General features: G+C 44.5%; 1 protein-coding gene across 1 annotated transcript in view; it reads right to left on the reverse strand.

Moving 5' to 3' along the window:
- LOC126235161 (G-protein coupled receptor GRL101-like) overlaps positions 1-6,371 on the reverse strand; it is a 364,334-nt gene extending 357,963 nt beyond the window's left edge. The window contains exons 1-2 of the mRNA XM_049943894.1: positions 6,368-6,371; positions 6,027-6,155 (exon numbers count right to left, since the gene is read on the reverse strand). Of these exons, the coding sequence (XP_049799851.1) occupies positions 6,027-6,155; positions 6,368-6,371 (133 nt within the window). The remainder of the gene's footprint in view (positions 1-6,026; positions 6,156-6,367) is intronic.
- Positions 6,372-13,509: the final 7,138 nt, after the last annotated feature.

A 13,509-nucleotide genomic window follows, 5' to 3' on the forward strand; every position in this document is an offset into this window, starting at 1 on the left:
AACTGTAACAGTTAAGGTGTATCGGGACGTCATTTTGCACCAATATGTCCACCTTTTCAGGGGTGAAGTGGGGCCCACCTTCCTCCTGACGGATGATAACGCACGGCCCCACCGAGCTGCTCTCGTGGAGGAGTACGTTGAAACAGAAGATATCATGAGATTGGAGTGGCCTGCCTGTTCTCCAGACCTCAACCCTATCGAGCACGTCTGGGATGCTCTCGGTCGAGGTATCGCTGCACGTCTTTAAACCCCTAGGACACTTCAGGAGCTCCGACACGCGCTGGTGCAAGAATGGGAAGCTATATCCCAGCAGCTACTCGACCACCTCATCTAGAGTATGCCAACTTGTTGTGTGGCCTGCGCACGTGTGCATGGTAATCATATCCCATATCGATGTCGGGGTACAAGCGCAGCAAACAGTGGTGTTTTGTAGCACATGAGTTTCGGGACGGTTATCTCAACTTATCACCAATATGGTGGACTTACAGATCTGTGCCGTGTGTGTTCCCTCTGTGCCTATGTTATTGGCGCCAGTTCTGTGTAGTGCCACGTTGTGTGGCACCACATGCTGCAATTATCCTTAATTTATGAGCATGAGTGTAGGTGAAGTATAGAGGTGCCCTCTATTGGGAAGCAGGATGGAACAGTGTGAACGTTCATAGCTGTGACATCCGTATGTTGGATGTGCTCGACGTGAGGCAGTAAAATTTGTGTGCGTCGGACTTCACATGGGAGCCGGTAAAGAGAAGCAGCCAGGTGTAGTGCAGTTTTTGACTGTGGAAGAAGTGAAATTCATGTCGGAATATCTGCTGAGTATATTTGCCTGGCATAAACGATTTCGACGATGATGCCGTCAAAAATGTCCGACAGCGGGTAGTGGAAGACATTCGCCTCATGTTGCGCGTCAGTTACGGTGCCGCTCAAGCTATCGTGACAGAGCATCTGAAACTCCGTAAAATATATGGGCAATGGGTTCCCCAAAAACTGACGGAGGAGCAGAAGTTGAACAGAGTGTCAACATCACTGCAACATCTGGAACGGTATCACGATGAAGAATATCGTATCCTCTCCTGTATTGTCGCGGGCGATGAAACACGGTGTTAACATCAGGAGCGTGAGAGCCAGAAACGAAGGCACATGGATTCACCCGCACCCAAAAAAATTCAAAGCCATGCACGCCAACTCCGGCAATTTCATGACGACCCTTTCCTATGACAATAAGCGCCCGCTGCTCATTGACTTCTAGTCACACGGTGCCACAATTAAAGCACAGTAATGCGTGGACACTTTGCAAAAATTGAAGCGCGCCATTAAGTCCAGACACGAAGGCATGCTGACGGACGCCATCATTCTGTGCAGGGTAGTGACTGCTCACCCGTTTCAAACTTTCTTACGACTACGCTGCAGAACTTTCACTGTGAAGCCCTTACAAAAGAACCATAATCCCGATCTCTCCCCATGTGATTTCCGTGTACATCGAGCCCTGATGAAAGACGTTGGTGGCCATCGATTTACTACGGACGCAGAGATGCGCACCTGCGTGCAATTACCATTCCGTAGGCAACCCCAAACATCTTTCCACGAAGGCATTGACTATCTTGTCTCACAGTGGGATAAATTTATTAGCAGTTATCGTGATTACGTTCGAAATAATGAACAGTTTACTTACTTTTTTCTATATGTCTGGTTTTCATTTCACTGCCCCTTATATGCTTTTCATAGTTTGCTTGGTATGTTACCGCGTGTATCTGAATTTTTGCTTTCGAGATAATTATTTTTCGGATTTACTGGGAAAGAGTTAGAGTCATATAAAGACCAGTCGAAAAATGCTCCCATAGGAGTACAGAAAAGATGAGTATGCCCCTGTTTAAAACACTGACGAAAAGTGGGGTGCAAGCTGCCTCATACTACCTTCCTCAGCATCTTTAAAAATTACAGTAAAATTTTTGCTCTGCGAACATATAGGCGCTCTTTTTAAAATGTAACTCACCTCTCACGTGCACAAACTCCCCAAACTGTAACTCGATCACACCCACTAGTTCATCGCTGTAAGTCGCTCATACCCACCCTCTTCCACTTGCCCATACTCACTCATTCAGCCCAACTCATTATCTCTTTGTGTCTCTCTAACTGTCAGTGTCCCTTGTCTCACGGCCACAGTCTCCTTCGTTCTGTTCTACTACTACTGTCTCCTCTCACTTTCACTGCCTCCCTCTCGCTTTCTCTTACTGCTACTATCTCATTCCTTCCTCCCTACTGCCGCTGTCTCTTCTCACTGTCATCAACTCTCTCTTGCTCTTTGTCGTTGTCATAGACTTTGTCTCTCATCGTCACTGGCTCTTGCCCACTTCCACGTTCTCCTTCTCTTTATACATCTCCTACTGCCACTATCTCCTTCAGTCTTTTCCTAACACTATTCTGTCACAGTCAACTATGATCCACTGCCAGTGTGTTCCTCTTTTTCTCTCACACTGCCACTGCGTCCTTTCTTTCTGTACTACAACCACTACAGTAAAGTGCGAATACATTCGCATGCCCAAAATTTTTGAGATGGTGAGGAAGGTAGAATGAGACAGCTGGTACTCTAATTTTCAGTCAATGTTTGAAACAGGAGCGTGTCCGCCTTGTTGTGCTCCAGTAAGAGCTTTTTTCCACTGGTTCCCTTCTTTCCCTTGGTACAGCAGTGCATGTGACTCATGCGAAAAGAACTTTATGGGTCAGCAGAATTTTGATAGTTTAGTTATATGAAATTGAAATAACACAGAACAAATTTTACACCTCAGATCGGATTTTACGTGCACAAAATTTTTACATGTTCTTCTGTACTAGAATAGGATTTTAAGTACCTTTTCTACATTTATGAGTAGTACAACATTCAACTTCTGTATGTCGGAAGCAGGAAAAGATAACAGGAAAATTTTCAAGGTTAACGACAGTATTACGAAAAGAATAGATTGCTATTCGCCATATACGAGGATTATTCGGAAAGTAAGGAACGATCGGTCGCGAAATGGAAAACACAGTGAAAATCTGATGAAGCTTTGCACAGATGCGTTGGGCACTGTGTCTAGTACGCCCGCCGATCGCATCATGTCACTCTTTTCAGCCCTGAGCTCACAGTGAGAGCGTAAAGATGGCTAGAAATTAGCGTCTCCCACCAAGTACGAGGGCCTGGCGAAATATTTCGCCTGAAGCTATGCAATCCACCTAACTGTCATGCAGTTCGTTATACACGATAATCCTCGGCTGCACTCTGCAGGGGCAATGAAGATGCTTCTGCAGCGTTTTCGATGGGAAGTTTTGATCACCCACAATACAGCCCGTAATTGGATACCCCTGTGATTCATCTCTGCTCAAATGAACCGCTGGCTATGAAGACAATATTTTGACACAGGCAACCAGCTGCTGTCCAGAGTAGAAAATTGTCGAAAAGCACTGGCGGCTGTCTTCTACAGTATAACGACGGAATTGAAAAGTTGGTACAACGCTACGACAGATGTCTAAGTCTGAGCGGCGACTGTGTAGAGAAGTAACTGGAAGGTGTAGCTAACCGTTGCAAGTAAAACAGTTTTGATTTTTCACTGTGGTTTCGATTTCGCGACCTATCGTTCCTTAATTTCCGAATAGCCCTCGTAGTTGAGTGGCAGACACGCACAACAAGACGATTTAAGACATTTAAGCCAAAAGGCCTTCTTCTAAAGTAGAAAATACACGCACATACTCACACACACACGTGACCACTGTCTTTGGCCAGTAAGGTCCGCCTTCAGAGGCCAGAGACAGTGGTCACGTGTGTGTCAGTTGTGCTTGCGTGAATGTGTGTGTGTGTTTTCTACTTCTGATTTCTGAAAACGGGAAGATGACACTTCTAGACAAATGCCTAGAAATACAACGTTAAAATTTGAGCAATCTGTAGAAGTTAATTATTCAGATACCGCCACTGACTGCGAAAAAAATGGTGAAAAACGCTCTTTTCGCGTTTGCTCAGAAACTTCTCATTAACTAAATGATACCTCCATAAGCCCCTAAAGGCGCACAGTAGGCCATATGTAATTGAGAAATGAACCAATCTATTTGCTCTACTTTCCTATGTTAGAAGAAGTGTGTAATACTCGTGTACTATAGGACAGTTACAGTAAGACGATCCTTCTGTTGGTTATACAAATAGTCCCTAACCCAACGGCTATTCAGAAGACTTAGTCCTACCTATCTGTAACCAACAAAACCCGAGGTATGAGCCCCAGAAACACCCCATTTTTATTTGTGATGCTTTGGAACATATTGGTAACGCACGCTGACACATGCGTGCCTATGACTGAATGCTTGTAGTCCTTCGTTTTTAAATATCTGCTTTTATTTTAAGTTGAGTTATGTACAGAATCTGACTGTTAATGGATTTTGTTACATCTTCATACTTATGGGCCGTTTTGTCATTATATTTAACTAGTAGACTATACTATTCCAAGACCTCGCAGTGCTCTTGCTAAATGTTGGACTGATGTTTTCACCGAGCGAGGTGGCGCAGTGGTTAGACACTGGACTCGCATTCGGGAGGACGACGGTTCAATTCCGCGCCCAGCCATCCTGATTTAGGTTTTCGGTGATTTCCCTAAATCACTCCAGGCAAGTGCCGTGATGGTTCCTTTGAAAGGGCACGGCCGACTTCGTTCCCTAATCCGATGAGACCGATGACCACGCTGTCTGGTCTCCTTCCCCAAACCAAGCAACCAACCAACTGATGTTTTCATTCCATTTATTTGAGCACAGACACTAGTTACAACTTTTGTATAGTTTAAGAGAATAGTACAAAACAAAAACTTTGGCAATTATACAAAAAATTAACACTATACTGTAAGTATTTGTTTAAGGGCCAAGTCCGTCGTAGTATTATGAAAAATCCAACTAGAGACAAACATCAAACACAGTTAACGTTCGCAGCATGGATCGTCAAGAGAATGGTAACCAGCAGATTTACGGTAAGCTTTCAGGTATGAGTTGCTATCGGTGTGCAGACAGCTTTATTATGCTACGGAGACCACGGGATCAATCCCCACGACATGACGCGGCGAAGGGACGTATGACTCCAGCCCATTCCTGTGTAATCGCTACTTGCTACTGCGAGTATGTGGTGCTGCTGGTTGTGCGAGCGGTTACATAGTCATTTTCAAATGGTTCAAATGCTCTAAGCACTATGGGACTTAACATCTGAGGTCATCAGTCCGCAGGGTTTAGAACTACTTAAACCTAACTAACCTAAGGACATCACACACATTCATGCCCGAGGCAGGATTCGAGCCTGCGACCGTAGCAGCAGCGCAGTTCCGGACTGAAGCGCCAAGAAGCCCTCGGTCACAGCGGCCGGCTAGCCAGTTTACTAGTCGCTTGTTACAGCATGATGCACAGTCCACGTGGTTTTGATTTTATTTTTAGAATTATTAATTTAAAAGAAATTACATGTAAGTTATCTGATGTGTAACTCTGGAGTATGTGGCTCAGTGACTTGGTAGCTCAGTAGGTAAATGACAGACTATAAATCGAAAGGCCCGAGCCTCGCTACCCAATCGGTTCTAGGGCATTTCTATCTCTTAGCCTTTCTTTTATCTCTGGCAGTGACTTGTTAATGTGATATATTATGTGTTGGGCTAGGGTTTGGACTTTACGTTAAACTTGTTGGTCCCGCTACACCTGGCCGGGTAGATGATTAACAATGCCAGAGAAATGCTACGGCATGTCACTTCAAATAGAAGCATGCCTAGTTAAGTAACGAGGGATTCAGACTAATTTTTAAGTTGATTACAGAGTTCCTTTTTTACTTTCTACAAAATAAAAGTAGTGACAAATATGGGCTTAACCTGACCATTTTGTGTAGTTCCCTCTTCCTGCTCTACACTGGTTGTGGTTTTGAAGGTTAAGCCGAGTGTAGGGAATATCCTCATCCGTTTTTGCACTTCCAAATGTGTTCTCAACAATGAGACAGGAGGCCACTGTGTCACGTGTTCTGATATTTTGCGAGTATCGCTACTTACCGCAGCCGTCCTCATCTTCGCCGTTCGGGCAATCGACGTCGCGGTCGCAGCGCTGCACGAGGTCGATGCACGAATTACTGCACCGGAACTCATTGGGCAGGCATCCTGAAACATTACAATTGTTATTGACTTTTTGAAAAAATTACTGTAGCTGCTGTTCAGCAACGAAGGGTGTAAACGGATGATATGAGAAAGTCAGCCAACTAATTTCAGATGTAAAGGTTAATTAAGAACAGTTAACCATGGTTTCAACAACTGAAAAACTGTCTTCTTCAGAAGTACATGGACTTATTGCGGAATTTTTTTTAGTTCATAGTTCATTTTAATGTGAAGACTTTTACGCATAGCCTTGCTCCAATGGGAATGTTTCTTAATGGATTTGATTTGGTTATATTGATGGTCACATACACCATGTTATTTGACATGAACTTCTTTGCTCTGAAATTTGTTGTTGCCTATATGTGATTTGATGCACAAGTAACTTTCGTTCATTATATTTTTATTCAGTGTTTTTGTACATCTTTTACACATCAAGAATTCTTTTAACTATGATGAAGAAGCATTTACTCAATAGGTCACTGTATTTCTGAAGAAGACCATCTACAGTTGTCGAAATCGTGATCAAGGGATGTTAATAAACCTGTATACTTGCACCTAGTTGGCTGATTTTCTCAAATCATTCAGTTGTAATTCAGTCAGTATTAAACGTAGGTTGTGGAGCAGCCTACCAGAGAAGGAATCTGACCGTTATTGGCCAGAGCTCCACAAAAAGGGGTGTGTTAATATGGGATCATGGGAACTAAGCGCGGATTGTCGATCGCATTCAAAACTGTGTGCATCACAATTAAACCATATCAATACATTTAAAGTAACGTTTCAAAATTACTGACCTAGTTATCAAAACAGTTTCAAGATATTAACGATCAGCTGTAGGTCGCTCATCCCCAACTTTGAAAACGACACGAGGGGTGACAAAATATGGCAAAAAAAAAAAAAAGATCAGTAGACTTACAGATACATTGACACGAAACTGTCGCGATGTATCTGATATCTGAACCAATATTCTAGACAAAATAATAACGAAAAGAAGACATGTCGCAGTGACGTACAAAGGACAGGATAGCCTAATGGCTTCGCGCAATTTTAATCTGGATTTCAATATTGGGTGTTTGTAGAAAAATTGTGTTATGCGTCGTGTAAGAAGGAGAAACTAACGATGGAATTCGACAACGGCAGGACCGGAGCCTGTCGAGACTGCAGTACGTCGTGCTGCTGTATTGCTGCTGTCGCTGGTCGGGATACCACGACTGTCATGAGAATACGGAATCGATGGGTTCAGGATGGCCACACTCAGCTCCATGCAGACCTGAAAGTCCCTAGCCTACTAACACCTGAGAAGACAGACATACTGTTCACTTGGCCGTGCAGGATCGTACAGCCACGTGACCTCCTTGGGTGAGGAAATAGTCTTGTCTGCAGCAAGGCAAGTATCCAGACGGACAGTGACACAATGTACGCAGCATCACGGACAGTCATCACGGTGACCGTTGCAGGGGTTTCACGTGAGTCGGATGAAGAGAGGTGCGCGCCTACGGTGGTGCGCCTAACGACAGCAGTGGACAGATGAGTGGCAGCACGTCGGCTGCTGAGAAGAGCACAGCTTCTTGGAGCATCACCATGGACGATTAAGTATGTGGAGGCTTCGAGGAGAACGAAAGTTCCGTTCGTCATCGTCACACGAGCGTAGTACCTGGCCTGACGGAAGGGGGTCCATTAGGTACTCAACACGACCATCTCTTATGACGCACAAACCATAACTTGGACAGCAGCCGTTACATTTCTGACGTGGCAGACCCTGTGACTCGTCCCTATCTTAGAGCACTCCTAACAATAAGATAACGTAAGACCGATTATTGTCCGTGATGTCCTGACTTACCTCGCTTCAGAGGTTGCCTTGACCAGCTCTTACTAAAGACCTCTCACCCATTGAGAACATATGGTCACGGGTTGCCAAGAGGCTGGCACTCCACCAGTCGTCAGTCACTGAGACTGAGGAAGTATGGCACTGAATTGAAGAAGCGTGTAACGAAGCACCGGTATATGTTATCCAAAGCTCAGATCGATTTCAGCCCAACTGACTTAGTGCCATAGTTGCTGCCAGAGATAGCACCACTGCGTACTAAATTTCGCACCTTGTACACCCCGAAATCTCAAAAAATTTTAATGGCGTATTATTTCTAACACAACATCGCTGTTTCTAAAATCATTTGCGGAAGCGGCAACAAAACAACTATTCACGTTGGTGTGTAGAATGTATAAGACTGGCGATATACCATCAGACTTCCGGAAAAACATAACCCACATAATACCGAAGGCTGAAAGAGACGAGAAATGTGAAAATTATCACACAATCAGCTTAACAGCTCATGCATCCAAGTTGCTGACAAGAATAATGTACAGGAGAACAGAAAGGAAAAATTAGGCTTGTTAGATAACGATCAGTTTCGCTTTATGAAAGGTAAAGGCACCAGAGACACACTTCTGAAGTTGCGACTGATAACGGAAGCAAGACTGAAGAAAAATCAAGACACGTTCATAGGCTTCGTCGACCTGGAAAAAGCTTTCGACAATGTAAAATGGAGCAAGGTGTTCGAAATTCTAACAAAAGTAGGGTAAGCTACAGGGAAAGACGGGTAATGTAAAGTATGTACAACAGCCAAGAGGGAACAATAATAGTGGAAACTCAAGAACGATTTGCTACGATTGAAAAGCATGAAAGACACGGACGTTAGCTTTCGCCCTTACTGTTTAATCTATACGTTGAAGAAATAACGATGGAAATAAAAGCAAGATTCAAGAGCGAAATTAAAATTGTAGGTGAAAGGATATCAATGATGACATTCGCAGATGATTTTGCTATCCTCATTGAAAGTAAAGAAGAATTACAGGATATGTTGAGTGAAACGGACAGTCTAATGAGTACCGAACATAGATTGAAAATAAATCGAAGAAAGACGAACGTAATGAGAAGTATTGGAAATGATAACAGCGCAAAACTAAACATCGTAATTGGTGGTAACAAAGGAGATTAAGGAATTCTGCTTCCTAGACAGCAAGATAATCCATGACGGACGGAGGAAGAAGACCATAGAAAGCAATTTAGCACAGGCAAAAAGGGCATTTCTGGCCAACGGAAGTCTACTGCTATCAAATATAGGTCTTAATTTGAGGAGGAAATTTCCGAGAATGTACGTTTGGAAGACAGCATTGAATGGCAGTGAAACATGGAGTTCGGAAAAACCAGAACAGAAGACAATTGCAGTGCTTGAGATGTGGTGCCACAGAAGAAGGTTGAAAATTAGGTGGAGCGATAAGGCAAGGAATGAGAAGGTTCTCCATGGAATCGACGAGGAAAGGAATGTATGGAAAACAGTGACAAGAAGAAGGGACAGGATGGTAGGAATTCTGTTAAAACATCAGGCAATAACTTTCATGGTACTAGAAAGAGCTGTAGTTGGTAAAAACTGTAGGGGAAGACAGAGATTGAAATCCAACAAGTAACTGAGAACATAGGTTGCAAATGTTACTCTGAGATTGAAAGCGTTTGGCGCAGGAGAGGAATTCATGGCGGGCCACATCAAATCAGTCAGGAGACTGATGACTCACAAAAAGGGGAAAAAAGAATTATTTCTGTAAGGGGCGATCGAAAGTTTTCTCTTTGAGGGCTTTGCTGCAGTGTACATAAATTCAACGTAGCACGAGTCCTATACGGGTTTATAAGCAGGTAAGCAAGAGATCAGTGTGCCATTCACGTCTTTTCGACGTTCATGCGATAAATGCGGAAACGTGAACTATGGCGACGTTATTACTAAATGCGTCCAAACAAGATCAACATGTCGTTATTCCTTTGTTGGCTGCCGAAGGACAAACACCGGGTAGACATTCATCGGCGGGTGAAGAATGTGTACAGGACAGCATGTCTGTCGGAAGCCACCGTTAAATGGTGTGCCAAGGTGCGCAGGAAGTTCATGGTAACGCGAGTAGGAATATCGCAAATGTTGTAATACAGACGTTACGCCAACTCAAGTGGAACACACGCCCTATAGTCCTGAGCTCTACCCATGCGATTATCACACCTTCGGTTACTTAAAAAAAGACCTTAAAAGATGGACAGTTCGGGTCGGACGAAAATGCGCAGCAGGCAATTTAGGACTTCTTCAAGCAACAGGACACGGTGTTTTACTAAGCGGCCATCTTCAGCCCGATGCGTCGGTACGTTGATTGTCTAAATGCTCAGGGCAATTTTGCCTGTTTGGAATACCGATTCTGGACTGTTCTGCCTTCCAACGGAAGCGTTTTCGTCGTCCCTTATATTATACTGTATATACACAACAAGTACAATTTATTTACTATCCTTGCTGACGTAATAATTTTAATGGCCAGCAGTGTATACAGATGGACAGGAAAAAGAATCCCGATTTGTTTGAATACTCCATTAGTAGTGTAGCGCTTGACACAGTCACGTCGATAAATATTTGGGCATAACATCGCAGAGCGATATGAAATGGGACAAGCATGTAATGGCAGTTGTGGGGAAGGCGGTTAGTCGTCTTCGGTTCATTGGTAGAATTTTGGGAAGATGTAGTTCCTTTGTAAAGGAGACCGCTTATAAAACACTAATACGATCTATTCTTGAGTACTGCTCGAGCGTTTGGGCTCCCTATCAGGACGGATTCAGGGAGGACATAGAAGCAATTCAGGGGCGGGCTGCTAGATTTGTTACTGGTAGGTTTGATCATCACGCGAGTGTTACGGAAATGCTTCAGGAACTCGCGTGGGAGTCTCTGGAGGAAAGGAGGCTACTGAGGAAATTTAGAGAACCAGCATTTGAGGCTGACTGCAGTACAATTTTACTGCCGCCAACTTATATTTCGCGGAAAGACCACAAAGATAAGATAAGAGAGATTAGGGTTCGTACAGAGGCATATAGGCAGTCATTTTTCCCTCGTTCTGTTTGGGAGTGGAACAGGGAGAGAAGATACTAGCTGTGGTAGGAGGTACCCTCCGCCACGCACCGTATGGTGGATTGCGGAGTATGTATATAGATGTAGATGTAGATGCATTTAACGTGTCGTTCATTGTGGGAAAGCGTGCTTTTGTCAGACGGCGGTGATAACATAACAATCCTATCCTTATTGCACTGCCAGGTCTCTATCACCTAACATAAGTCTAAAAAATGTTCGCCATGCGACAAATGCTTGAGATAGCCTGTGGCAGTGTGGGAGAGCAGAGGAAGCGACGTGATAAGAGTGCATGGGTCGGTGTCTAACGAGCAGCCGGCGACGGCCTCGTCCCGTGTAATGGGCGGCCGCCCCCTCCCTGCTCTCGTGTCGCGGCCGTATCGCGCGCGCGCTTTATGGTCCGTAGCGCCGGCCGCCGCCTGCCCATCACTCTGCCCTCCACTCCGCACTGCGCCAGGCCCCTGTACTGCAGTCTGTCCCCCAGCACGGCAAGGTAAGCCTACACGCAGCGGGGCACCGATTTAGGTCATCTTTCGCACGGTTGGATGTAACAGATGCTGCTCTAGTATCATGCGCTTCTCAAGCGTTTCAGAGAAATTGAGCTTCCAACTTTTACGAGGCTGTCGAATATCGTACGGGAGCGCTACTGGTCTAGCACCGGCATTAGCGTAGCCGCGTAAAAGCGTCCGACTACAATCAGCCCCTGGTGCTTCTGAATATCGTCATTTTCCTTCCTTCTCATATCTTTCACCAAAACCTCAGCGAATCATGTTTCTTCTGAAATAAACGGTAATATTACTGATGATATTGATACTGATGATGATGATGATGAGGACCATCATCATCATCATCAACATCATCGTGTCCGCCCCGATAGCCGAATGGTCAGCCGTCCTAAGGGGCCAGGGTTCGATTCCCGGCTGGGTCGGGGACTTTTTTCCGCTCAGGGACCGGGTGTTGTCTTCATCATCATTTCATCCCCATCCTGCGCGCAGGTCGTCCAATGTGGTGTCGAATGTAATAAGACCTGCACCAAGGCGGCCGGACCTGCCCCTAAGGAGCCTCACAGCCAATGACACCAATCGATCATTTCCATCATCGTCGTAATCATTATAATTAACGTATATCCATATCAAGGTATAATCGAAGTACACTATCGGATCAAAATATACCGACACGTATCAACGGACATTAATAGACATTAATATGGGCTGCGTGCAACCTTCGCCTTAATGAAGGCTTGAACACTGCTACGAATTCTTTGAATGAAGTTTATGAATGTCTGTGGAGGAATGGCAGTTCGTTCTTCCTCAAGAGCCCAAACCAGAGACGGTAGTGATGTTGGACGCTAGTGTTTGCAGCGAAATCGACTTTCTAACTCATCCCAAAAATGATAAATTGAGTTCAGATTGGGACTCTGCTCAGGTCAGTCCGTTTTAGGAATGTTATTGTCCACAAATGATGCTGATAATTGTGTGGAAGTCATTAGTACAGAATCACATGAGAGGGAATCGTCATCAATTGCTCAAAAAAATCACCACTTATTGATTAGTATACCAAAGGTACATTGCAAGATCTCGATCAAAACTCTTTTTGTCACAGTCAGGTTTCGTCGTGGATAAGGTTCTAAAATATCCATCTGGCGACACTTAAAAGCTTTTCCTCTGACCAACAGAGACAGTATGCTTTGTCCCCATATCCCTGCAGCTGTAGGCAATCTGGAATCTTTATGTCTTTGCTCTGCTTCTTTTTCTCAATATTCGAATTTTTCAATCCACTCTAGTTGCGAGTGTCAGGACTCCCACCTTACAGCAGCGAAACAGCGATTTTATTCACACCAGCACCAGACAAAATTTATGCATAAAAATATTTAAAGCAAACGAACTCGAAACTATTAGCAGTAGGTTTCTTCAGTAGTATTACACTCGAGCGTCAAAGAAACTGGTATATGCATGCGTATTCATATAAAGAGGAACTGCTACTACAATGGCAGTTTATCAAGATTTAAGTGAGTTTGAACTTGGTGTTATAGTCGACGCACGAGCGATGGGTCACAGCATCTCCGAGGTAGCGACGAAGTGGGGACTTCCCCGTACGACCATTTCACGAGTGTACCGTGAATATCAGGAATCCGGCAAAACAACAAATCTCCAACATCGCTGCGCCGGGAAAAAGATTCTGCAACAACGGAACCAACGACGACTGAAGCGAATTGTTCAACGTGACAGAAGCGCAACCCTTCCGCAAATTGCTGCAGATTTCAATGCTGGGCCATCAACAAGTGTCAACGTGTGAACCATTCAACGAAACATCATCGATATGGGCTTTGTGATCCGAAAGCCCACTCGTGTACCCTTGATGGCTACACATCACAAAGCTTTACGCCTCGCCTGGGCCCGTCAACACCGACATTGGACCGTTGATGACTGGAAACATGTTGCCTGGTCGGACGAGTCTCGTTT

The sequence above is a fragment of the Schistocerca nitens genome, chromosome 2 (genome assembly GCF_023898315.1).
Source record: "Schistocerca nitens isolate TAMUIC-IGC-003100 chromosome 2, iqSchNite1.1, whole genome shotgun sequence".
Lineage (NCBI taxonomy): Eukaryota > Metazoa > Arthropoda > Insecta > Orthoptera > Acrididae > Schistocerca > Schistocerca nitens.